The sequence below is a fragment of the Sus scrofa genome, chromosome 13, assembly GCF_000003025.6.
Source record: "Sus scrofa isolate TJ Tabasco breed Duroc chromosome 13, Sscrofa11.1, whole genome shotgun sequence".
Classification (NCBI taxonomy): domain Eukaryota; kingdom Metazoa; phylum Chordata; class Mammalia; order Artiodactyla; family Suidae; genus Sus; species Sus scrofa.
The window spans coordinates 75,142,338-75,169,236 of NC_010455.5; the positions used below are offsets into that span (position 1 = coordinate 75,142,338).

At 48.4% G+C, this 26,899-nt stretch overlaps 1 protein-coding gene across 1 annotated transcript in view; it reads right to left on the bottom strand.

The window, feature by feature from the left end:
* Positions 1-26,899, bottom strand: part of SLCO2A1 (solute carrier organic anion transporter family, member 2A1) — an 81,121-nt gene that overhangs the window by 33,798 nt on the left and 20,424 nt on the right. The window contains exons 2-3 of the mRNA NM_001123195.2: positions 8,732-8,869; positions 3,800-3,962 (exon numbers count right to left, since the gene is read on the bottom strand). Coding sequence (NP_001116667.2) covers positions 3,800-3,962; positions 8,732-8,869 — 301 coding nt within the window. The remainder of the gene's footprint in view (positions 1-3,799; positions 3,963-8,731; positions 8,870-26,899) is intronic.

Below are 26,899 nucleotides of genomic sequence, written 5' to 3' on the forward strand. Positions count from 1 at the left end.
GACCAAAATCCTCCTCATCCCACCCCCTGGCACCAAGAAGATGCCCTGAAGGTAGCCCAGCCCTGAGCACTTCCAGCTGCTGCTCTGATCCCAGCCAGCATGAGGAAGATTGCATCCTGTTGTTGTGAATAGAATTTACACAACAAAAAAACAATGAAGCTCACTTTCCTGGCCAGCTAGTCCTGCCTGCAGGCCGAGAGGCGAGCTGTGGTCCTTCCCATAGTCCCCTTCCTTCCTCTCTCAGTGGAGGGGGGCTGAGAACACTGAGGCAGAGTGTTTCCCTTGGAGCAGGGACGATGGTGATGGGAAGGACCCAAGTGGCCGACCATCCCTAACAGGGAGCAGAGTGATTGCTTTCAGAGCCCCGCCCGGCTCCAACCACCCTCCACCCTCCATGTGGCTGCTCTTTGCGAAGCAAATGCCCTTGGTATGCAGCCCAGGCCAGGGGGGAGCCAGCTCCCAGGCTAAGCAGGCCACAGTGTGTGGCGCCTGGCAGGATGCCGTCCCCGCAGCCTGTCCCCAGCACCTCAGGCTCCCTTGCTGATTTCATTAGCCTAGTCTTCATGCTGATGGGGAAGGGCAGGGACCATGGGTCTGGAGTAGGTTTGGCACACGGCTCTCTGAAGGTGGCCAGCAGCCCGTGACTCTCCTACAGAGCTAGCCTCTGACTCCTTGTCTAGACAGAAGGGGAGAAAGAGCATGGCAGAACCCCTGGGTTTGGGTCTGTCTTCCTCCTGAGCCTCCTTGAAGCCTTAAATTCTCCAAAGAGATCCAAGGCCACCACAGTGAATTTATGAGACATGACTAGTTCACTAGAGATTACCATGGAGGTGCAGAAAAGACCATAACTCAGCAAGCATCTCATCATTAGATCTCGCTGTCCCTGCTCCACTCTTTTTCCATTCCAGCCACCTACCCCCCCTCACTATAGGTCTCACAACCTATCAAGGAATCCCTCCTAGCATTTCAGTGATTCATCCCTTGGACCCGATCTGCACATGTAACTAAAAAAAAGAGAGAAAAAAAAACCAGGCTGATATTTAAGCAAACAGGAATGTGTTACCCTTCAGTATAGCCCTGGGTGGCCCTTCTATCCTCAGACATCTTCAAATCTAATACCTGGGCCAAGAATAAGCATTTCAGGACTGGGCCTCTCACTTGCTGCACCTACAAAACCACTGCCTCATCTTACATCCCTTAAAACAAATGCAAATTTTTCCCAAGCCAATACCTCATCATAAAATTAGCTGCAAAGCAGCAATGTTCCCAGGGTGCCAAGTAAATGCAAATACGAAACCATTCTTGGGGCTCTTTCCCACCCAGACCACACAACATTTCCACAGGAGGAAACATCCCACTGCTAATGACCCCACTGTCAAACATTACAGAACATAAAGGAAATACTCCACCATGAATAAGGGCAAGCATAAGTGGAATGTGGGAGGATTAGCATTCCCAAAATTTGCGCTAATAAAAACAATCTGAAAGAGACTGAAAAAATACATCTTTTTTTTTTTTTTTTTTTCCATTTCTAGGGCCGCACCGCAGCATATGGAGGTTCCCAGGCTAGAGGGTCTAATCAGAGCTGAAGCCGCCAGCCTACACCAGAGCCACAGCAATGCCAGATCTGAGCTGCGTCTGTAACCCACACCACAGCTCACAGCAATGCCAGATCCTTAACCCACTGAGTGAGGCCAGGGATTGACCCCGCAACCTCATGGTTCCCAGTCAGATTCATTAACCACTGAGCCACGAAGGGACCTTCTGAAAAAATACATTTTTTAAAATTGAAGAAACCGAAACAAACATAGAAATTAAAAGGAAATACCAAGAAACCATGAAAACAGAGCAGATAGATTTGAAAAACTATCGTAATAACTTTTGAAAATTAGTAAAACATGTAGTCATTCATATTTACAATGTAAAGTATAGGTTAGACATCAGATGAACAGTGCTAGAGAGAGACTAAGTGAACAGAAAGACAGACCTGAGGAAATCTTACAGATGTGGCATAGGTGAACAAAGCAATGGAAATTATGAAAGAGAATTTAAGAGACAAGGAAGCCAGAAATGAAAATGTCACACACACACACACACACACACACACACACACATGAAGTTATAGAGGTAAGAATGGAGAAAACAGGCATATGCAATGCTGGGAACTTCTTTTGGCTGGGGACATTCAGAACTAAAGAAAAATCTTAGTCTTCAAAAGAAACAGCATACTGAAGTTCCAAACAGATAAATAAAAGTTAACCCCTACCAGACACCTTACAAGGAACAGGCAGAACAACAAAGAAGAGAGGAAATCTTAAAGGCAACTAGAGAGGAGAAACAGAATTTCTAGAAAGGAATGGCAATGACACTGATGAAGAAGTCCCAACATCATCAAGAGAAGCCAGAAGCCAGAGGCATGGAAACTTCAAACTGCTGAGAGGAAATAACTGTGAATTGAAAATCCTCTTCATAGCAAAACCATAATTTAAGAACCAGGGGGAGATTCAGACGTTTCCAGACATAGAGCTTTTTCTCACTCCTGGGCCCACCTGAAAGTAATGTTAAATGCTATACTTCAAGAAAAAGGAAGTTAAATCAACAAGAGTAGATGAAATGCCAAGAAGCTACAGTGAGCAAAGAAACCAGTAAATTTGTGGGTAAATATAAATACGTATTGACTTATTTGTATATAACAACTATAATGATAATGACCACCGGGGGTGGCAGGGGGAGGTTAAAAACAGGCAGAACTAAAATACTGGTCAACAATTTCATGGAAGATGGGAGATGACAGTGGACATTCAAACATCCTAGGGTCCTTATTCTATTCTTCTGTTGGAGAATAGAGATATTCATCAGCTTTAGAGTTTGTTAGATCATAGTTCAAGGTTAAAATGTAAGGATAATAGTGAAGGATACTCTGTTCATGGATTGGCAGACTCAACTTTATGTCAATTATCCCCAAGTTGACCTATAAATTTAATGCCTATCTAATCAAAATTCCAGAAGGACCTTTTTACATATAAATAAGCTGATTATAAAATTTACATAGAATGACCATCAGATGAGAATAGATAAAACAATTTTTTGGTTGTTGTTTTTGGCCACACCCAAAACATTTGGGAGTTCCCAGGCCAGTGATCAAACCCTCCCCACAGCAGTGACCCAAGCCACTGCAGTGACAATGCCAGGTCCTTAACCTGATGAGCCACATGGGAACTCCAGACAAAACAATTTTGAAACAAAAGAACAGGGTTGGAGGAATCACACTACCCAATTTTAAGACTTCATTATAAAGCTGAAGTAACTAAGATAGTGTGGCAGTGGCAAAGGAACAGACACAGACTAGAACAGAAGAGAAAGTCTAGAAATAGACCCACAAAAAATATGGCCTACTGACTTTTGATAATGATGCAAACAATATTTAATGAAGAAAAGATAGTCTTTTTGACAAACGATGCTCAATTTAACACACACATGCAAAAGGAAGAAAAAGAACCTTATAAAAAACAAACAAACTCAAAATGTAAAAATAAATCTATGACACTTAGAAAAGCACCCCAGAGACAATTTTCCTGACTTGAGATTAAGCAAAGAGTTCTTAACTATGCCCCCAAAGCGCAGGAGGATTGAGTGGATATCTTACAAAGTTGGTAGGGCTGTTTCTGGGGCAGCAGAAACCACTCTGGGCTATGCTGGCTTCTCCCACCATAAAGTTTCCTTGGCTTTTCTCCCCAGAGCCTATCTGAAAGTCAGAGCCCACGGAATTATCTTGAGGTGGGAGTGGAAGGCCACTTACCCACGATGGTCACGGTGTATTGGTACGGCTCGGAGAGGAAGTGCGGGAGGGTGAGGACGAAGGCCCCAGAAGCCAGGAGGAGACCCCCAATGCCAATCAGCCTCGGACGGTGCACGCGGCTGCCAAAGTAGCTGACAAAGATGATGAGGACGGCGTTGCTGATCTGCGGAGAGAGCAGAGGAGCCAAGTGAGACCACAGGCTCTGATCTTACCCACCCACGAATGGGCCTGACTGTACCACCGCAGAGAGGCAAGAAGATACTTGATGTCGCCTAAGGGCCCAACAGAGCTTTGGTGCCAGCTTTCCCAGAGATCCTCGCCCTGGCCCGAGCAGGCAGTTTCAGCTTTCCCCTGTTGTCAGAAACCCTTCCGGGCCTCAGCCTTCTAGACCAGACCAAGGGAAGTATCTAGAGACCATGGAAAGCTCATAGCCTAAATTTCAACGATCTTAAGACCAAATCTGTTAGGGTAACATTTAAGAAAGCTTCCTCTTGTGGCTGGCTCCTCAGAGCAATACACATTCCCAAAAATCTATACATGTATGTGTAACGGGGTCACCTTGCTGTACAGTAGAAAATTGACAGAACACTGTAAACCAGCTATAATGAAAAAACCAAAAACCATTATATAAAAAAAATATACATTCCCTAACCAAACTCCCTAAAGACTCCGATTCTGTAGTCAGAATAACCACCAAGCCATAGGCACAATCTCATTTCATCATATAACAAGTTTCATTTTGCAAACGACAGAATTTGGGCTCAGAATATTAAGTAACTTGCCATGGCCGTGAGGTCAGGAGGTGGCTCAAGTAAGGACTGCCTGAGTTTAAAGTGCCCCATCTTTGTCTTATTTTTGTATTTTTATTTTATTTTTTCTGGCTTTTTAGGGCTGTACCTGTGGCATATGGAGGTTCCCAGTCTAGTAGCTGAATTGGAGCTGCAGCTGCTGGCCTATGCCACAGCTTGCAACAACACTGGATCCTTCACCCACTGAGCAAGGCCAGGGATAGAATTTGCCTCTTCATGGGTATTAGTTGGGCTCGTAACCCACTGAGCCACACTGGGAACTTCCCACTTTTTTTGAATTAAAGTATAGTTAATTTACAATGTCATGTGAGTTTCAGGTGTACAGCACAAAGTGCTCTTTTTTTTTGCCATTTCTTGGGCCGTTCCTGCAGCATATGGAGGGTCCCAGGCTAGGGGTCCAATTGGAGCTGTAGCTGCCGGCCTACACCAGAGCCACAGCAACATGGGATCTGAGCCGAGTCTGTGACCTATACCACAGCTCAAGGCAACGCCGGATCCCTAACCCACTGAGCAAGGCCAGGGATCGAACCCACAACCTCATGGTTCCTAGTCGGATTCGTTAACAATTGAGCCACGATGGGAACTCCACAAAGTGCTCAGTCTTAACCACACTGGTCTACTGCCCCTTGGAGAAGTGGGTTTCTCTCCCAGCAGGTCTGTTCCTAATCTGCTCCGGCCCTCCCTGGCCCTGCTTCCACTTCTGTCAAGGAAGGATGAAGACTGAAGTACCCATAAGTCCCTTCCTGGCTGGAAACACCAGTAACTCCATGTTCCTGGTCTCCCTGGAATGAGTGCTCTCTGAGTCCCACCCAGAACCAAAGAAGGGAACTGAAGACCCCAGCTTGGGAAGCAGGATCTTAAAAGGTAGAAGGGGTGCTGACACAACTTCAGACCATGACTCCATCCAAAGAGATGGTCCTCTGCCCCAGAGGTAAGTTCACCTGGACCAGAAGAGCCCTGGAGGTTAGCGTTCAGAGGCTCCGCCCCACCCATACTACAGTTTCCTTCTGCCCAAAAAAGCTAGTGCCCTCATCTCAGGAAATAGGGACCAGGGTCTTGTTTCGTGACTCTTGTCAAGATGTCAATGACTCCTCATTGCCAAATCCACTGACCGATTCTCAGTTCTCTTCTCGCTTGATCTCTGGGCACCATTGGATTCAGTTGATCATTTCCCTCTTCCTGAAACACTCCTTTCACAGAGTTTCCACGATAGTACCTTCTCCTAGCTTCCTGCCCCTGCTCCTTCTCAGTCCCCTTGGCTGGGTCCTCCTCATCTCCCTGATCTCTTAAGTCTCAGAACTCAGGCCTCACTCCTCTGCTCTTGTCCTGATGAGCTAGGCCAATCCATGGCTTTCCTAGCTCTGTATGTGCTTCTAATTCCCACAGATCTCTCATTCCTCATTTTCCACCCCCAAACCTGATGTCCCCTCCCCAATCCTCCTCATCTTAGTAAATGGCACTCCTCTTACCAGGGGCTCAAGCAAAATATCTGAGCATCTTCCTCAGCTGCTCTTTCACACCCACACCCAGCCATCAGCAAATCTCATTGGCTGGACCTTTGACAGCCCCCCAGAAGCCTCCATCACCACCTCCATCACCACCTCCATCACCACCCCTGGTCTGAATTTCTGCAGTAGCCTTCTCTCTGTCTCCACTCTTGCCTCAGTGCTGTCTATCTCCAGCCACAGTGGTCGTGCTGAAATGTCAGAACTTATCCCCTCTGCTCAAACCCGATATAGTAAAAATTCAAAGTCTGTCCCAGAGCCTCGGGAGCCCTGTGGAGCCTGTCTGCCGTCCCTGCTACCGCTCTGATCTGCTCCCCTGCCGTCCCCACCCCCTCTCTCCCCTCTAGCCACTCAGCCTCCAGCTGTTCTTTGAACACAGCCCAGGGCCTTTGTACTTGCTGCTCCGTCTTACATGTCTGCGGGCTCCCTTCTCATCTAGCCTACTTTAGATCTCTGCTCAGATCAAACCTTCTCATTTGAAAAAGAAGGGGGCTGGGCTGGGTGAAATGGACAAAAGGGGTCAAAAGTACAAACTTTCGGTTATAAAGGAAATAGCTCCTGGGGATGTGTTGTACAGCATGGCAACTATAGTTAATAATGCTGTACTGCACATTTGAAAGTTGCTAAGAGAGGAGATCTTAAAAGTTCTCATCACAAGAAAAAAAAATTGAACTATAGAGGTACTGGGTGTTGACTTGTTGTGGTGATCATTTTGCAACATATACATATCTTGAACTATTATGTTACACACCCATACAACTAATATAATGTCAAATGTCAATGATAGCTTAATAAAAAGGGAGTTATTTAAACATCATTCTATTTACAATAACTAACAATAAATTATTTAAATTAGGCATATATTTAAATATCATTTAAATAAAGAGTTATTTAAAACATAACTACCAGGTCCCTCTATGACTTTATTTTTCTTCATAGTACTTACTATGATCTGACCATGTTTTATTTATTTCTATAAATCAATGTCATGTTTATCATTAAAATGATACATGAGAAGAATGTATCTGTCTACTCATGCCGATCTCCTCCCACCTACAATGGCATCTGATACATAGGTGGCCCACATTAAATATTTGTTGAATAAAGGGATGAACGAAGGAGCAAATGGCAGGCTTGTCCAAGAAGAGGACACAGCTGCCCAAGAGACCCCTCTTGTGTGGCAAGGAGTAAGAATGGTCTATGATACACAGAGAAAAGGGATGTGAAGGTGTGTGAGGCGGCAGCTTGTCTGATGGGGAAGGTGCTCCAGCTCCTGGTCAGCCGTGGTTCTAGGACACCCCGGAACCAGTACCTCAAAATAAAGCTTTATTCTCATGCTTCTTGGATCTGATTCCCTTTTTGTTTCCCCATTCATTTTGCGTGAAATGATTGCAAAAAAAAAAAAGTCAGCTAAGCTAACTGGGGCTGGCTTTACAAGGTCTGGGGGAGGGATTGGGGGACTCAGGGAGGAAGGTCCAGGGGGAACCCAGGCCCACCTACCTCGCAGCATTCCCCCAGGCCAGCTGGGGCCTGGGCTGGCTTCTTGCAGGGAAGCTGTGCCTCCATAGCTGTTATGGCTTATATTGGCTTAAGGCCTTGCTTCCCTAACTTTTCTTCAGCAGTGGAGTTAGTTTGAAAAAAAAAAACAGTCTAATATTAAAAAAAAAAAAAAGAAGCAGCAGCTATTCTAACCAAGGAAAGAAGGGCCTCTACAGACCAGCCCAGGCCTCAGCCTCTCAGTGCTGAGCGGCCCCTAAAACAGCTCTGTGGCCTTCCTGTTAGAGCATCTGAAAGTTATTACACAGCCCATTTGTAATACATCCCCGCCTATCAATGTCACAAACCAAAAGGGCCCAGGGGAAACTGAGGGCGGCCAAATGTTGGCTGACTTCATCTGCTCAGCCCTGGCCACGGCTGGTGGGCAAAGAAAGCCGCTGCTTCACGGGGCAGGTGCCTGATGTCTTCCCTGAAGCTAAGCCCCTTATCCTGCTGCTGGCCTGTGACACCCAGCCCTCATCTCCTCTTCATCTCACCCACTGGACCCCATGAGGCGTGGAGACTGGTCTGCAGCCTGAAGGCCCTGCCCCCTGGAAGCTGGCTGCACGCCCCACGTGTCCAGATTGGCTCACCTCCCCCTCTACCAAGCCAGTCCCTTACTGCTACCTCAAAAGCTGAGAGCCTTGAGCTTGACCTTGAAGCCCCCTCTGAGTGGCTGCCAACCTGGGCCACTTCCCCAACTGCATGACTAGGGCTTGTCTCCCCTTGAACTGAGGCTGGATGAGAGGCCACAGAACTCAATTAGAGGCATAGAGTTGGGGGGCAGCTGCCCTATACACCTGGGGCAAGCCACTGCCCTTGCTGAGCCCTGGTGCCCTCAACTGGCAGGGGGAGAGCAGAGCACCTGCTCTCTGGGCTGGATGAGCAGGTCAGGTGCCTCCAGAGGCTCTCAACTCAGTGCCTGGTGCAGGGCAGACTCAGGGAAATGCACGCAGCTGTCACCATCCCCCATGGGTCCACCCTCCCCCATTCGCTCCTCTGCTCCTCCCAGAGGCCCCTCTCGGACCCTATGATTAGAGTGGTGCACAAGTGGGGTCTGATGGCCCAGACATCCCGCTTACCTCATTCAAGCTGGAAATGAGGCCCGAGGAAGAACTGGAGAGGCCAAAGCGCTTCTCGATGGTGGTGAGGCTGCTCTTGAAGTAGGCGCTGTACAGGAGCTGGCAGAGCTGCAGGAGGCCATGGCAGAGCACGAACACCTGGGGAGCAGACCCAGCTGTGAGGGTCCTGGACCGGGAGCCCTGGCCGCCCACCTCAACCCTCCATTCTGAGGCCTCAAGGCCCAGCACCCTGGCCTGTTCCCTCCCCTGTTAGTCAGGAGCACTGTCTCCATCAGGTGGACCTCAGGTGAAATGCCATCATCTTCAGACCAGTTTCACCCTTGGCATCAGTCAAGGCATGTGAGCCATTCTCTTCATTCCTTCTGTTCTTGTCACATTATCATCAATGGTCCGGGAAAACCAGAGGGGTGGAGAAGCATCCCTGGGGGAAAGGCCTGATTGATCTGCCGTGGCCCAGGGCCTGCAGCACCTAGAATTGCTCTCTGACAGCTCTGCCCTCCCTCCTGTGTCCTCCGAGGGCTGAAGACCACTCTCTAGCCCATTCACGTCACTCCTAGGGGCACAAACAAGTGGCGGGGGTGGGGGAGGTCAGCCGGGTCCACTCCTTTGGATCCATTCCCCACTCCTCTCTCCCTCCCAGTGAGGCTCCAGGATGGGCTCTCAAACTAGCTGGTTTCCACGAACATTCCAAAGCCTGTTGCCACCTCTTATGGGGGTATTTGCGATGGTGCTGGTTCCTCCCCAGGATGATGGTAAGTGCCTTGTCCCGTGGGTAGGAGTAAGTATGACAAGTAAATGTGCTTTCTGTGGTTGACAGGGATAGATACACAGCAAGGAGGGTAGAGAGGGTTGTGGCATCTGGGCTCTTGGCTGTTGGCTCAGAGCCCAGAGCCCTAAATCCAGAGCCCCCTGGAGGTGCCCCTTCTGGAGACTACACTCTTCCTCCAGGGAAGGGTGGGGTGCCATTATGTTTCATAGTCTGCCAAGGCTCTTCCCTTAATTGAAGGGCTGGCACCTCAGGGGAGCAACTGGGGCTCCACCTCCATTTCCGTTTCCTCATAAAGCCAAGCCAACCCCTCCACGGGGCCCCGCTCCTGGCTGTGGGATGGGAACTGACATCCCCTCTCTACCTGCCAAGGCAAGCCTTTGTGAGGCCCGGGAGCAGCCTGTGCTACCCGCCCCTGCATCTAAATCCAAAAAGGTCATCACTAAACCAAGCACCTCTCCAAACTGTCTCCCCCAAGCCCGCGGGGCCAAGGAAGCCTGTCCACCTGGAGGCAGGGGCAGCCCTCCAGCCTTGGCTGCCTAGGGAGGCTCATTTCACATTGGAATTCTTAATCATTTGTATAAAGGTACTTTTATTTTTTTGGCTGCGACCATGGCATGTGGAGGTTCTCAGGCCAGGGATCAAACCCACATCACAGCAGTAACCCAAGCCGCTGCAGTGACAATGCTGGATCCTCCAACCCTCTGCAGCACAAGAGAACTCCATGTGCTAAAAGTGCTTTTGAACATGATCTAGTCTGTCTTATGAATGGGGAAACTGAAAGCCAGAGAGGGAGAGGGGGGAATCCTAGTGCCCAACAGTTGGGGAAACCAGGGGCCCAAGAGGGTGACAATGGGCTATGGTAGATCTGTGGTATGAGAGGCAAACCCAGAACTGGTCCCCTCCAGCATCTCAAGAGCCTGGCCCCAAGTCCATGCTGCCTGCTACACCCAGGACAGAGGCAATTTCACCTCAGATGCCTTGCCAGATCCTCTTCTTCTGACCATTCCCTAAAAGCTAATGCCCCCGAAACGCTGTCTGGAATCCCCTTCTCTGAACAAGGTACCCTTTCTGCACACATTTATTGGAAATCCCATTTGTGGTGCCCGCATCTCAGATGCTCATCCAGAACTTCCCCCAGAGCTTTGATGCTCAAGTCCCTCCCACTGCATGCGGGACGTGTCCACCTGGACCTTCTCAGACTGCTCAAACTTGGGTTCCATGTCCTCCCCCACAAACCTCTACTGTTTTTCCTTCATTCCCCCTCACTGCACTCAGTTCCCTAAGCCAGAAACCTAGAATCTTCCTGGATGCCTGCTTCTTATCACTGGCATGTGGCACCACTGCTAAGCCCTGTGATTTTTGTTTTGGCACCTCTCGCATTTGACCTGCCCAGGTTATGCCTTGTCTCAGGCCCTTTCTTCTTTCCCCCAGATTCTTTGGAACAGCCTCTCAAAGATCTCCTGTCTGCCCCCTTCAAACCTTCAATCTCAGCCCTCCAGAAAGAGCCTTCTCAAACACAAGTGTGATCAAGTTTCACCCAAATGAACCCCTCTCCCTGGCTCCCCATTTCCTGCAAGATAAAAGCCAGTGCCCTTGGTATGGTACCCAAGATGCTACAGGTCCTAGACCCTGCCCACCTCTTTGGCCCCATACCCTGCCATGGTGGATCATACTTTACAAAGATGCTACCCCAACATCTCCTGTCCCACATACACTTCTTACAATGTGACGGTGACATTCATTCATCAAGGAGTGGGGTCTGTGTTCCCTCCCCTTCAATCTGGACAAATCTTAATGACTTGCTTCTAATGAAGAGAAGGAAGCAGAAGTAATGCTCTGTGATCTCTGAGGCCTGACAGTCAATAAGGAATCCCCATGGCTCTTTCTCTTCAGGGGCTCTTAGAACCCAGACATCACCTTGAAGGAAAGCCCTGTCTTCCCTATTCATGGGGAGGCTACATGGTGGTGTTAACAGCTGACAACTCCAGTTACACGTTTTGCTGGCAACCAGCATCAACTGTCAGACATGTTCCTGGGAGAACCTTCAGAAGATTCCAGCTTCAGCCTTCATTGCTAAGTGGAGCAGAAGTGAACTATCCATCAACACTTCTATAGATGACAGACTTGTGAGCAAACTAAATGTTGCCATTGTTTTAGCACTAGGTTTAGGGCTGCTTCCTCATCCAGCACTGGAGCAGGAACACCTTGCCCTTCAAACTTCATCAAGGTCAGTCACCCTACCCCACAGTACACATTCACTGTCTGTGTCTTTGCTCAGAATCATCTCCCCCATCTTTGACTGGATACCCTTCAGTGGCCTCCTTGCCCAGCACAGGGCTCAGGTCTGTGTCTAGTTCAAGGCAGAGCTTCTAAAAATCCCAGCTTCCCATGCTGACTTCTACACAGAGGCAGCTTGATGGCTTGGCACATGGCCGGCCGGCTGACATTTAGGGCAGCAGCCAGCAGAGGAGTGAGGGCTCTCATAACAGCTTGCGGGAGAGATAGGAAGGGCTGGACCAAAGTCCAGGGCAGTGGGGAGGCGGGGAAGGACCCGGTCAGAGGCTCCGGCAGAGCGTGAGTTGACAAAGCTATCTCTGATTTGAGATGGAAGGGAGGGGCAGAGTTTCCAGCCTGAGGGCCAGGAAGGGGGCAAGGCCATGTGTGGATATGGGGGCCCAGGAGGAGTGGCGATGGAGAGGGAGGATGATTCAGGTCTGGAACACCCAAGTTTCTGAGCACAGAGCTCAGGAAAGACCAGTCTCCCTCTAACCAAATTAATAATAAATTAAGGGGAGTGACTCATCTCTACCAAATTCCCGCCCAGTCTCATAAGAGGAAGGTGAGGATAGTAGGAGAAAAAAAGCCCTCAGATCTTTTCCTGAAAGATATGCCTTTGCTCTTGCCAGTAAATACAAAACTCCCTTCGGATAAGTGGAAGACTCCGCCTAGAGCCAGCTGGCGCCTTTGCTCATCCCACACCCCCCACAGAGCCAACTGCACCACCAGCTCTTGACCACAGCAGCCCCGTCGGGTCGGGGTGCCTTATGGATGTCCCCAGAGAAGTGCTGGTGTGTATCTGGGCCGCTAGGTACCAGTGGATCCAGCACATGAAGAGGAATGAGATCCGTGGCTGAAGGGGAGGGAAAGGTGGGCAGAAGGTGCCAGGAGAAGAGAAAGAAGCGGATGGATGTTCCAGTAGAGCTCTGTGGCCAGGGCCACTCAGAGTATCAGCCATCTGGTCCCACCTACTGAGCTTATGTGGACAGGACCCAGGCTGCTCGATCTTACCAAGAACCCACTCCACAGCCAGCATGACGTGGAGCAGCAAACACTGGACACACACAGGACAAATAGAAATTCAACCCTTGTGAGAACATGGGGCTTCTGAGCATAAGTGGATGAAATAGAGGGAGAAGGCTGCAGCCCACCTTCTACCACCAGAGTGTTATAGGATTTGATGGTTTGGGTTTGGGAGTCAAAGAAGCCAAGGTTCACTTCCTGACTCTATAAGAAATGGTATGACCTTCAGCTACGTATTTGACCCTTGGACAGCAGTCTCCCCACTAGTAAACCAAAGCTGCGATAATACCTGATCCTGCTGCCTTGTGAGGCTTGCACGAGAGAGACTGTGTTTAAAGACCTGGCACCCTGCCTGGCCCACAATGAGTGCTCCACATTCTGGAGGGATATTTAATAAGCCCAGGCTTCCTCCACTCCCTCCACTCACCCAAGTAATTGAACCTCTCTGTTGCTTTCAAGTCTCCTGTGGCATGAAAACTCTAGGACAGAATTTCCCACAGCACGTTACACAGAACACCAGTTGCTTGAGGTGCTCCAAATTGAAAGGGTTCCCAGAAGAAAAAAGTTTGGAAATCTTTGCATGCCACAAGCCTCCCTTGTGACTATTTACAATTCACATTAGCATATTAAAGTCTCTAAGAAAACCTTCAGTAAAGATGGCTTAACTTTGTTTTACCCAACTTTCTCCATAGCTGCTTTAGCCATGGAACCCCCTCTTCCCCTACACACACACACACAGACACACACACACACACTAACCGACATTAGCATTCTACAGAATGCACTTTAGGGAAAGATTCCATGTCCCCCTTTCCCCCCTGCTTAGCTCTGCTTAGCTTTATTGTAATTTGCAGACACTGCATTTTTTAACAAACTCAAGGTCTGTGCCAAATCTGCATCAAACAAGTCTATCAGGAGTTGCCACTGTAGCACAGTGGAAACGAACCCGACTAGTATCCATGCGATTGTGGATTCAACCTCTGGCCCTGCTCAGTGGGTTGAGAATCCGACGCTGCCATGAGCTGTGGTGTAGGTCACAGGCGTGGCTCAGATCTGGCATTGCTGGGGCTGTGGTATAACTCCAATTCAACCCCCAGCCTGGGAACCTCCATATGCTGCGGGTATGGCTCTAAAAAGCAAAAAACAAAACAAAACAAGTCTATCAGCACCATTTTTCCCACCAGCATTTGCTCACTTTGTGTCTCTGTATCACGTTTTGGTAATTCTTAGTCTTTCAAACTTTTTTGTTATTACTATATTTGTTATGGTGACTTGTGATCAGTCATTTTTCGTTTGTTTGTTTGTTTGTTTGGGGTTTTTCTGCCCGCACCCACGGCATGTGGAAGTTCCCAGGCCAGGGACTGAACCTTTGCCACAGCAGTGACAAGGCTGGATTCTTAACTTGCTGAGCCACCAGGGAATTCTTCCATGTCTCTTTTACAACCAGTTTATGGTAGAATTCAAGTCTTGAGATTTCTTCGCAAAAGGAAAAGGAAATAAAGATATATTACATGGGCATGTTATCTTTTTAAAAATAGCATGAGCGTTTTCTATTTCCTCACTTTTTTCCTTTTTCCTAGCACTTATTATTTCCTAAAACTACAATCATGTAATCGAGTCCTCTCCTATGGACATCTATCCCCACCAGAATGCAGACTTCACAGAGGAAAGACGACGTGTGGTTTCTAAGATGCCACATCCCCGTGGTATGGAACAATGCTTGGTCCTTAATTGGGGCTCAATCATTGCCAAGTGAATGAATATGTCTTTTAATAGTCTAACTAATGAACCCTTGTCCAAAATATATATCCATCAGAGTGGCCGTTTGGGACGCTGCAGATTTGTTCCAATGATCAGTCCTCAATCATTGTAAATTCCCCCTTCAGCATTGCCTTGAATTAGTCCATAAGCCACGAAATTTACAAGACACAAAATATCATTGGTCAGCTTAGTTGCCCCACTTCTTTACTTGGATTGGCTTTAAATTATTTTTGGATATTTCTAAACCATACTAAAAAGTTAGATTTGCATTGATGTATCGAGAGGCTTTCTGGGGTGGGAGAAATGTTTTATATTTTGACTGTGGTGGTATTTACACAGGTGTATGTCTTTGTCAAAACTCATCCATCATTTAAAACCAGCGCACTGTCTTACACGTAAACCATACTTCAATAAAGTTGATTTAAGGAAAATTTAATTTTAAAAAGATTTGCAACCAGCAGGGCACTCAAAATAATGTTCTGGAGGCTTTGAAGGGAATTCCACAGATAGCTTTAAAAGATACCAGGAGCCCTGGCAATATCGTTGGAATAGACCTGTTTATTTAAGGAGCTCACTTTGAAACTTCAAAACCAATGTAAATATCTAAGTGTGTGGGTGTGGGTGTGTGCGCACATGTGCTCAAACTATACATGACTCTAGGCACATCTTGTAGAAGGAAGCTCAAAGGGAAAACTAACGCTGGAGGAACAACATTCTTGCAGGGTGTGGTGGGAAGGAAACTCTAAAGCTTCTAACTCTTCATGTTCACAGCTCTATTCTTTTTCCAATCTTAACAAACATGAAGAGGAAGTTTGGAGAGGAGGGAAGCAGGGAAATTGGAGTGGTCATGAAGATCTTTCTTCTGATAAAGAGGACTCTTTTTACCACTTTTGCCAAAGAGCTGAGACAGGCTGAAAAGATGCTGAGATGTCAAGTGAAGGTCCAGCGTGGGGCCCCATGCCCCAGCCAAGCCTCAGAGCTGTAAGAAAATAAGTAAGTCATCAGACCATAAAGGGTAAACCAGTAGGAGAAGGAGTGAAACCCTCACAGCTCAGGATGAATGAGAAGAGGTTAAAGTCTAGCCTAGCCATGGTTTCCTCTGCTCCGTTCATGACCCTCTTTCCCAAAGTAAACATTAGAACTATGATCTGAGGCACCCAATTAGAGCTATAGGAACACAGGGCAGAAGTTCTGAAGTGTGATTCCCACGGGGCTATTACCTGCTTAACCACTGATTCAGCTGTCAGGTGACTCTGATTTTGTCCACATGCATCCTGTGGAAGGCAAAATTCTAGAAAATTCACCTGGTGCCTAAGGTCCCCTAGGATGGGATGTCTCAGAGATAGTTTAAGACACTGAGGGATGGGATCCTGCTATGTAGCACAGGGAACTATATCTAGTCACTTGTGATGGAGCATGATGGAAGATAATGTGAGAAAAAGAACATATATATATATGCGTGACTGGGTCACTTTGCTGAAATTGACAGAACATTGTAAATCAACTATAATAATAATAATAAAAAAAAAAAGATGCTGAGGGAGCCCAGGAGTGGGAAGAGAGGCATCAGGAGCAGGAGATGAGGCTGGATTGGAACACAGGCGGTTACCTCCCAGTTTAGAATAATGCTTCGATCCAAAAACGACAGCTGTCAGCAGTCTAAATGGAACTATTCTTCAGAAGGAAGGAAAAGGAAGGAGGGAGAGAAGGAAGAAGGAGAAGAAAGACAAAAGAAGAGCTCAGTGGAGCCTGATCCTCAGCCTCTGCAGCAGTCCGGGGAGAGCTCAGAGGAGGGATGAGGGCCACTCTCAGTTCTCCTGAGGGAGAGGAGACCCCGAGGTGCTGCATGCTTTAGCTCCTCCAACCTCTGCGGGTCAAAATCTGGCCCCAGAGTCCATGTGGTTCCTCCCTGCTCTGGGCTGGAGCGGACTGCAGCCCAGACAGGCAGGAATAGCCTGGGGCTTGCACATCCCCAGAGCTTCCCAGCCACGCCAATACCCCAGCTGGGTTTGAGCCATACTGGCATTCAGAAGCTCCTTTTCATGGTCAACTGGAATCCCTCCTACAGAATCAATATCCACTTCCATTTATTTTCAAGTCTTTATTTCTTTTTCTTTATTTTGAAAAAAATGTACCACATGCACGGGTTTTAAAAACATCAAGTAACACAGAAGGGCTCTGAACGACAAGGCCAGCCCTGCACCCAGCTGGAGCCCTCGGCCAGTTCTGCAGTTCAGGGACGACCACTGTCCCTGCTGATTACATCCACACATCACAAAATAATATGCTTGTTCTGCCATTTCCTGATTACTTCAGACCGCATGCTGTGACAGGAGAGGATTTAGCCCACTTATTGCTACATCTCCCAACCTGCTCCCTATTCCTCCCAACTTTTGTTTCTTAAGTTGTTAAAAAAAAAAAAATTCTTTTTTTCTCCCAATGGATTGTTTTTTATTTTACTTTTTTCTTTTCCTTATTTGGCCACCCCATGGCATACGGCATTCCCAGGCCAGGGATCAGATCCAAGCTGCAGTTGCAACCTATGCCATAGCCTCTGCTGGACCAAGTGTGGAACCTACACCCCAGTGCTCTAGAGACCCTGCCGGTCCTTTGGCACCACAGTGGGAACTCCCTTCTCAGCTTTTAATAGTTCTATCAGTATTTGTATCTTGAGTGGGTTGCTTCACTTTGTGGCAAGCAAGCTGGGAGCCAGGAGAGGGGCTTCACCCCTGGGCGAGCACACAGCTGCACAAACTGATGGTCTCCAGGTTCCCCAGGGGAAAGGGTTGCATCGACCCCTCAGGTTCAGCTCCACTTGTCACTTCTGCCTTTGCCATACCTGGCCACTCTGAATCTGCTGCTCTCCAGGGCTGTGCCAAGTCCCAAGTCCAAGGCCTCCCCCACTGACAGCCCTATGTCTGCCCTTAACAGTTCCCCCTCTTCTACTCTATTTCACCCATCAACATTCCCAACTGTTTGCCATCTTGCTGAAATTATTGGGATGTTTCATCCACTCGTGATCTCTCTTCCTTTCTTTTTTCTGTTGTTGGTTTTCACCATTTTTGAATTCATTGCTCTCATCATGAAATGTTGGGAATGAAGGAAGATAAAGATGTCTGCCATCTTTAATTATTAACCTAGCCTACCTCCTGATGCTAAGTCTAGCAAACAAACTAATACTTCTCAATTGGGGTGCGGGGAGGAGTATGTACTTGTCAGTGGGCTAAGTAGTCAAACCAAAAAGTGTACCCAGACCCTTACCCACAAACCTCCCTCTCCCACCCCTCAGTTCACGCATGCATCCTTTTTTTTTTTTTTTCTTTTTAGGGCCACACCTGAGATATATGGAAGATCCCAGGCTAGGGGTCAAATCAGAGTTGCAGCTGACAGCCTGCACCACAGCCAAAGCAATGCTGGATATGAACTGCATCTGAAACTTATGCCACAGCTTGTGGCAACACCAGATCCTTAACCCACTGAGTGGGGCCAGGGATCAAACCACCATCCTCATGGATACTTGTCAGGTTCTTAACCTGGTGAGCCACAATGGGAACTCCACTCCTGCATCCTGACACTCATTTATTTTTATTTTTATTTTTTATTTTTTGTCTTTCTGTCTTTTTTTAGGGCCGCACCTACAACATATGAAGGTTCCTAAGCTAGGGGTGCAATTGGAGCTGTAGCAGCCGGCCTACACCACAGCTCATGGCAATGCAGGTTCCGAGCCATGTCTGCGACCTACACCACAGCTCATGGCAATGCTGGATCCTTAACCCACTGAGTGAGGCCGGGGATCGAACCTGCGTCCTCACGGATGCCAGTCAGGTTTGTTAACCGCTGAGCCACAACGGGAACTCCCTGACACCTCATTTATTTGATGAGAATCTTCCAAAGTAGTTGGTGTGTCTCCAACAGAAGGCACATGATTGGAGGACAGTGCTGGCTCTGGCATCTACCCATCTCTGCTATTTTTTTAGTTTTTTTGTCTTTTTAGGGCCGTACCCGCAGCATATGGAGGTTCCCAAGCTAGGGGTTGAATCAGAGCTACAGCTACGGGCCTACACCACAGCCACAGCAATGCCAGATCCTTAACCCACTGAATGAGGCCAGGGATTGAACCTGCATCCTCATGGATACTATTCATGTTTGTTAACCACTGAGCCACGATGGAAACTCCCATCTCCACTATTTAAGAAATATTTAATTTCTATTTTTTCAGTGTCTCTCCTCTTATAGCCCATTCTTAGTCCTGGTTAAAAAAGTTCAGGTAAGACCTGGGAGGTGGGGCTCAGGTCTCAAAAGGCCCTCATGCAATGGGGGCAAAGAAGGAAACTCAGAAAGGGTGACCCCCAGCTGTTTCCCAATGCCCTCAGAGGCACAGCCCCTGAAAGGGGAGGAAAGTCTGTGGGTTGGCTCCTCTGGGGTCCCTCAGGGCTAGAAGGGAGAGGGGATCCTTCTCCCCGTCCTGTCAAAAGAAGAAGGAAGCAAAGCAAAGGCATGTTCTGCAGGGAAGGCCTCCTTCAACCAATCGGCCCGCTTATCCCACCCACACCTTCAGCAGGATGTGATCTTGGACCCAAACCATGGCCTGGTGGCCCCAAAGGGCCTTGTCTTTCAAGAGGTGATTCAGAAAATCAAGGATGTTGCCATGCAGGAAGAATGCTTGTACAAGATAAAGTTCAGAGATTCAAAATAGCCAGCCTTGGGTCTAAGTTGGTGGTAGTCACAGTCGCAGGAAGAGAAGGTATCTTTAGGGTTAATTGGTATTAGTATGAATCAGAAAAAGGCTTTGGTGAGGCACAGTCCTTCTATGTGGGAAAAGAATTTGAAAGAGAATGGATATGTGTATAGGTATGACTGAATATGCATAACTTTGTTGTACAACAGAAATTATCACAACCTTGTCAATCAACTATACTTCAATAAAACTTAAAAAAACAAAAAAAAAGACACATCTCTGGGGTCCTGAAAGTATAAAAATTAGAACAATCTGAAAGGAAAAAACACAGATTTCCCTCACAGCTTCCTTGTTCCTAAAGAGGGAAGTGGCCAGGCTGGAGAGCTGGGCCTGGGGTCCTTCCTGGGATGCGGGAGGCCAGCTGAACCAGACTCCTGACAGGGCCTCTACCAAGTGTAATTTTTCCTTCCAGCGCCCCTGGCCAACATCTACTGTCTACACAGTGACCTTACTGTCTGGCAGGGTTCTCCTAGCACAAACAAGGAAGGCCATCTCTGAGGTCTTTGGGAGCTGCTCCAGGGAGAGCTGAAGCCTCAGTGGAGGCCAGGAGGTGATCAGAAACCACAACAGGCCCAGAGGCCCATGGTACGGAAGTGAACTCTTCCGGGGGTCACACTGCTGGGGCGGAGGGGGCAGTGGGGCGGCGGGGGGCACTGGCCAAAGTATCTCTGGGAGCCAGGTCTTTTTCTTTCTTTTTTTTTTTTTTTTTTTTTGCTTCTTAGGTCCACACCCACAGCATGTGGAAGCTGCCAGGCTAGGGGTGGAATCAGAGCTGCAGCTGCGGGCCTATACCACAGCCACAACAACTCGGGATCCAAGCCGCGTTTGCGACCTACACCACAGCTCACAGCAATGCTGGATCCCCAACCCACGAGCAAGGCCAGGGATCGAACCAGCCCTAGTGGATACTAGTTGGATTCATTTCCGCTGCACCACAACAGGAACGCCCTGGGGAGCCAGGTTTTAAAGGTTAGACCGTTTTTTAGTTTAGTCTACTCAGTTTGTATAAAATCTCACCTGAAGGCCTCCAGGTAAGGGATTATTGAATTGGACACTGGAAGTCCCAATCTGCCCAATTCAGTAGTTTTCGCTGTTATCCTGAGATAGAAGAGGCCTTTGATAAGACCAGACCTGAGGCCCTCGGATGTATAAAGATCAGAACTATCTGTAGAGAACCACGCGCATTTCCATAGCAGCATCCTTGCTGGAAGGGACGTGGGCACATAAAAGGGAGGCAGATGGGCTTTCTAGTCCTAATACCACTAATCCTCAAACACTCTGGGCTGTGGCTGTTGAGTTGTTTTGTTTCTCGTGGTGCCTGTCTGAAGCTCAGCCCCCAGGGATGAGGAAGGCAGATGGACTGACCCGCTGGCCCTTGTGAGGGAAGATGAAAGAGCAAAGGGTGAGAGACCGCCCAAGGTGACCAGAACCTGCGGTTTGGGCTTTAGAAATCTTAGATTAAAAGAAAATTCTGGAAGAGATGAAACATGAGTGCATGAGACTAGATGAGTTTATCAGATTAGCTAGAAGCATAATGCTCAAGGTTTCCCAGAAAAATAAAACTTTGAAACAAAATGATCATTGACATTTATGTAAAACTATGTGTCCAAATTCTTCTTCAGAAATTCCCAAAGTCACTCCTTTTTTTTTTTTAAAGTCAGAAAAACTTTCCTTCATGGAAAACATAGGCCATTTGTGTTTTTTGGAAGTTGGCACAAGAATTTGTTAGGTGAAATAAGGAGCCATTAAGGAAACTGCTTTGAATCCATTTGTGGCAAGAAAAGAATTTTAATATGGAAATGTCACCTACTTCATATTCTTCCTATTCTTTGTGCAACAGGATGAGATGTTAGTATTTTCCCTCACCTCCCTGAAGGCTTTGCCCATTAAGCCCTTCCCTTCCTGTCCTCAAGGGAGGGGAAGTTTCAAAGTGAGAGAGAGTAGGGTGTGGGGACGTGGTGTCAGAAGAGCCCAGGACCCTGGAAGCTCATGAGGAAGGAGGGACCCTGTTGCCCAGGAAGGCTGCCTTGTGGCCACAGGGAAGAACCACGGGGCTATTTTCCTCACATCATCTTGATTGTTTACTGATTAATTTCTGTCTTCTCCTTTGCGGTCCCTTGTATCTTCTGCATCCAGCTGACTACCTGGCACATAATGAATGGTCAATAAATATGTGCTGCATATAATGTCATATGATATCACTTATAGGTGGAATCTAAAATACAACACAAATGAACCTATCTACAAAATAGAAACAGGAGTTCCCATCGTGGCTCAGCGGTAATGAACACGACTAGGATCCATGAGAAAGTGGGTTCAATCCCTGGCCTCCCTCGCTGGGTTAAGAATCTCGCATTGCCATGAGCTGTTGGTGTAGGTCGAAGGCACGGCTCGGATCCCCAGTTGCTGTGGCTGTGGTGTAGCTCCAATTAGACCCCCAGCCTGGGAACTTCCATATGCCTCAGGTCTGGCCCTAAAAAGTAAAAACAAACAAAAACCCCATAGAAACAGACTCACAAACACAGAGATTAGACTTGTGATGGCTAGTGCAGAAGGGGGAGGGATGGACTGGGAGTTTGGGGTTAGCAGATGTTTGCGTTATATGTTATATTGTACATGGAAGGGATAAACAGCAAGGTCCTACTATATAGCACATGGAACTATAGTCAATATCCTGAAATAAATCATAAGGGCAAAGAATATGAAAAAGGATGTATAGTTATGCATAACTGAATCATTTTGTTATACAGCAGACATTAACACCTTGTAAATCAACTATACTTCAATCTTTTTTTTAAAAAAATTAAGTATTAAGAGCACACACACGAAAAAATTTGCTGCATAAAGTGAATCCTCTGAGAGGCAAGAATGATTCCTCCGGTTTATGCCTGAGGAAACCGAGGTTCAGGGACGCTTACAAAATTGTCTCAGATCACATAGTTGGTAGCAACTGACGGACCGAGTCACGCCATCATTCTGCTCCACCCTGCTGCCCAATTTTCTGAGGTTGGGCAAATAAGACATCACTTAAAATGTTTTCACCAAGACTGCCAGGTAGCTAAGTGCCAAAGCCAGCAGACTCTCCAACAACGGCTTTACCTAAGTCATGATGCATCTGACACTGTTTCCGTTCACCACCTGTGATGTCACTGCCGTCCCTAAGCTCTCACAGTTTCTCTAAGAGTTCATCCTTGTGGGAGCCCTTTTCTGCCTCTCCAACCGGTGTGGGTAATGTCTGGATTCTCTCCTCGGCCCTTTTGCCCGTCTCTCTCCACACACTTGCCCTGGGCATCCTACCCATCTACCCAAAAGGTCATTCTTGGCCAGAGCCTCCAGTCCCTAACTAGGGTGGAGACCTCCCTCTTCACCGCCCTGCTTTCCACACATTTCAACTTTGACTCCCAATGATCAATATCTGAAATTTAAGCCCAAACCAATTCCAGGTCTCTCCCCCAACCTCCACCCCGATGCTTCAACCTCCAAACCAAGGCTCGAATCCACACCTTGTCTCCACTTCCACTACTGTCCTTCATCCAGGCACTGTCGGGTCCCACCTGGTCACTAACACAATTTCCTACCCTTTGCACAAGCCCACGCCTTCTTGCTTCTGATCCATTCTTTAACCAGCAGCCAGATGATCGTTTAGGAAACTTTATGGAAGTATGACGTTCACCAAAAATGGCACGACTAATAAGGGTACATCTTGATAAAGCATCACACACCGAAAACACATGAGGGACCAGACTGAGAAAGAGAACTTTGTCAGCTTCCTAGAAGAGCTCCGGTGTCCCCTCGGTCACTACCTCCTCCCGGCCCCTAGCAGCATAGGTTAGTTTGTCTGGTTTGTAGTTTATACAAACATGACCACAGCGTGTGTCAATGTGATCATCTGAAAATGGAGACCAGAGCCTGTCATGACCCTGTGAGAAAATCCTCCTGTGGATTTCCCCCACCTCAAACCAAAATTAGGCCAATCACCCCAGCCTATAGGGCCCTTCCAGCTCCAGCTGCCATCCACCTCTGGTCTCGCCGAGCTTCCTGCCACAATGGCTCCTCCTCAGGTGCTAGGCTACCTACACTCCGTCTGGTGTAGTAAGTAGTTAAAATGTGTAGCTGGATGGAAAACACACGGCCCATGTGGGATGATGTGTTGCCTCAGAGCCTTTGGGAGTGGGGGCCGTTCTCTCTGTAGGGGTTGGGAGGCATCTTCATTCCCACCCTCTCCCTTGGTTAGCTTCTATCCACCTATGATACGGTGACAAAGAATGTCCCTCGTGTTATGCCTCCTCCATTGTTCCTTCATGGCACTGAGCCCAGACTGCAATTTACAACCACCTTGAGTGTTTGGGGCCCTGTGGCAGTCCTGGCACCCAGCACCCAGCTGTCATCAGCCAGCGGGGTAGAGGAGGGAAATGACCTGGAAGCACTGCTGCAGTCCTCTAAGCAAATACCTGATGATGAAAAATCAGTGGGAAAGACGGAATTTCAGCAAATGACATCCCGGCTACGTAGCAACCCAGAAGCCATGAGTAAGAGGACATAAAATTATCAAAGTACACCGTGAATTCTTTGAAGCAACAGGGTTTTCTTTTTTTCCTTCTGTTGTACCCATTTCTCCTCCAAGGAAATAAATCAGTTCCTTAGCGAACCCTTGTAGATTCTTTCAGGAATGGTACCCAGGACAGCTATGCAACAGAGCTCCCAAATGCCTGCAATTGGAGGAACAAAACCCTGGACTCCTCTTGGCCCTCTTCACCTCTTGGCCCTGCCAGGTTTTCTAGCAGACAAGAGACTAGAGACTCACGCTGAGCAGCGACAGGGCTGGGTTCCTGGGTATCCCCCTCACTGTCCTGAGGGGGCAGCCTGGTGAGGGATCCAAGGTTCCATTGGGGAACAGTGGGTGCCCTGATGGGACAAGGAAGGGGTCCTTGCCCAGGGAAGCCTGCCTGGCACCTGCGCCCACCCCTTCAGAGGCTGCTGCTGCATTCCTGATAAACCACAGCACACCCGGCCTGATCAAAGCCACTGCAGAAGTCTGAGAACCAAGCTTTAAGAAACCATAACAGAGTCAAGGACAGCAGACGCCTGAGACGAGGGCGTGTGTGCAGAGACATCACAATGCTGCGTGCGTCTGCTTGTCATCAGGCTGGCCCCTCTCGCTGTTCTGATGTCAGAGTCCCCCCTGAGGCTATACTGTCCCTGAGTGGCACACACGCAGCAGAGAGGCATGCTTGCCGCCACCCCACTGTGTGTACTCACAGAGGCAAGGACTCCCCTCAACAGGCCTGTCACTGGCAGGAGGCTCTTTCCATCCTGTTCGCCCTGGCTTCCCCCACCTGCCAGGTGCCCAACATTCACCACCACGGCTGTTTTCACAGGTGCTCTTTTCTTTCCGAGACCCCATAATTCCAAAAGTGATGGTGGCTCCCTAAAAACTGTCCCAAGTAGGGCGGGCCCTCGGCAGGTGGGATAAGCTGTTGGGAGTAGATCGCCCTACACAGGACGATTGCCACACTTCGCGGGCATGTCCTTCCTCCACTTTTCTGGCAGCAAGGAGGACAGCAGGAGGAAAGGGCTTTGCCCAACATTCAAACCTCTCCATCCTGTCAGATGCCTCAAGAGGACAAAATGTCCTTCCTAAATGCTGAGTTATGAGTGCAAACCCAGATCCCAGCCCTTGACCTCCTGGAGATGCCCCCTGGAGGGGCGTGGACCCTGGTGGTCTCAGGTCCCCACAGACCGATGACAGTCAAAAGACCAAGGACTACACCACCTGCAGGTGACAGGCAGGGAAGCCGGGATATCTGTGGCCGCCATGTCCCATGAGCCCTCACTTCATCTCCCCACAAGCCTCCCCTCCTCCCTCAGCCCCTCAGGTGGTCCCCCAGAATCTTTGTTATGATCTCACCTCTCTTTCTCTCCACCCTGCTCCCTCTGCCTCTGCCAAGGACAGTCTCTATCACCCATGCTGCCTCAGCCTCTTTGCTGGGTATCACGGGCTGAACTGTGTCTTTAAAAAGATATGTCAAAGACCTAACCCCTGGGACCTGTGAATGCGACATTATTTGGAAAGAGGGTCTCTGCAGATATAATCAAGTTATGGTGGGGTCGTGCTGGCATAGGGCAGGCCTTAATCCGAGGTCTTTGGGAGAAGAGCAAATCTGGACCCTAGAGAAGAGACACAGGACCCTGGAGGCAGAGAAGGGAGTGATGTGGCCACAAGCCAAGGACCCAGAGATTTCTGGCAGTCACTAGTAGCACACCTGCAACTCCCTTGGTCCTCTTCCCCTCAGTTCAGTGACAGAATCTTGTCCCTCTGGCCCAGATGTCCTCAGCAGACCCTACCAGAAACCTGGTTCACCTCTCCTGGGCCCACCGCCTTCCCTCCTCCACCTTCAGGGAAAGTCTAAGCTTACCTGCTCTGCAGGTGAGTGAGGAAGCAGGTTGCTTTATTTTGTAATTGTTCAAGTCCCTCAGAATTCACCCAGCTATGTTCTTAAATCCTCTATTCCTCACTACTGTCCTCTGTGGACAAACACTTGGACAGCCAACCACCGAGGCCACCTGCGCTGGCCACCCATTTCCTGCCTCGACCCCCTCCCCCGTCATCCTGGATTTGATTGCCTCTAGGCCCCACTCCCCTACCCTGGGTGCCCCCTTCTTCTGCCTTCTAGCTACTCCTGGAGGATATCCATCCAGAACCTGGAGGGTCCTGACTGCTCATGGCCCAGGAGAGTGTTCCCCAAATGCACGGACTTCCCCGCCGTGTGAACAAATAATTACTGGAAACCTGTGTGCAGTGGAGGAGGCCTACCTTCTTCTCTCCACAGGCTGAAACTGTTTTCCCTCCTTCCTCTGGAAGCTGTCGGCTGCTGGCAAATCCTTTTTTTTTTTTTTAATTTTAATGATTTTTTTTTTCCATTAAGGCTGGTTTACAGTGTTCTGTCAATCTTCTACTGTACAGATTCTCACCAGTAGCAGAGAGTGGGTCTGTAGCATCTCTCCACCAGCCTGAGAACATCGATTCACCTGTTTTTCTGGACCTTATGTAAGACAGAGCTCCAGATGGGATTGGCTTTTCCATACTTGCTCTAAACCTGAGTCTGCAGCATGCATACCTGCTAGAGGCCTCCTCCCTTTGCTCAGCTGGCTCAGGGAGGCAGCAGACCCTGTCACACTGAACCTGGGTCCTTGAATGTGGGGTCCCAGCTCCTTGTGCCTGCTGCCCTATGCCTAGAACACTCTCCTTCCCCCTCCTTCCCTCCTGCTAGCCTGACTCCCCTGTCAAGCTCTGTTTAAACATCACTTCTCCAGGAAGTCTTCCTGGTATCTTATTTAGGCTACTCCCTTGCTGACACATATTCCCACAGGAGCCTGCAGCCCCCTCTCTCTGCGACACCATCACACTTGTGATTGCAGGGCAGTCATGGTTATATAGGGATCTGCTTCCAAAGACCTTAGTTCAAAATACACACCAGTCAAGACTTCCCCTTCATTGAATGCTGTGTCTCCCTCTGGCAAAGGTGCAGACACAGATTCCAATTCTCTTGGCCTGTTAGCTCTGACAGGTGTAATTGCGGGGTGTGTGTGTGTGTGTGTG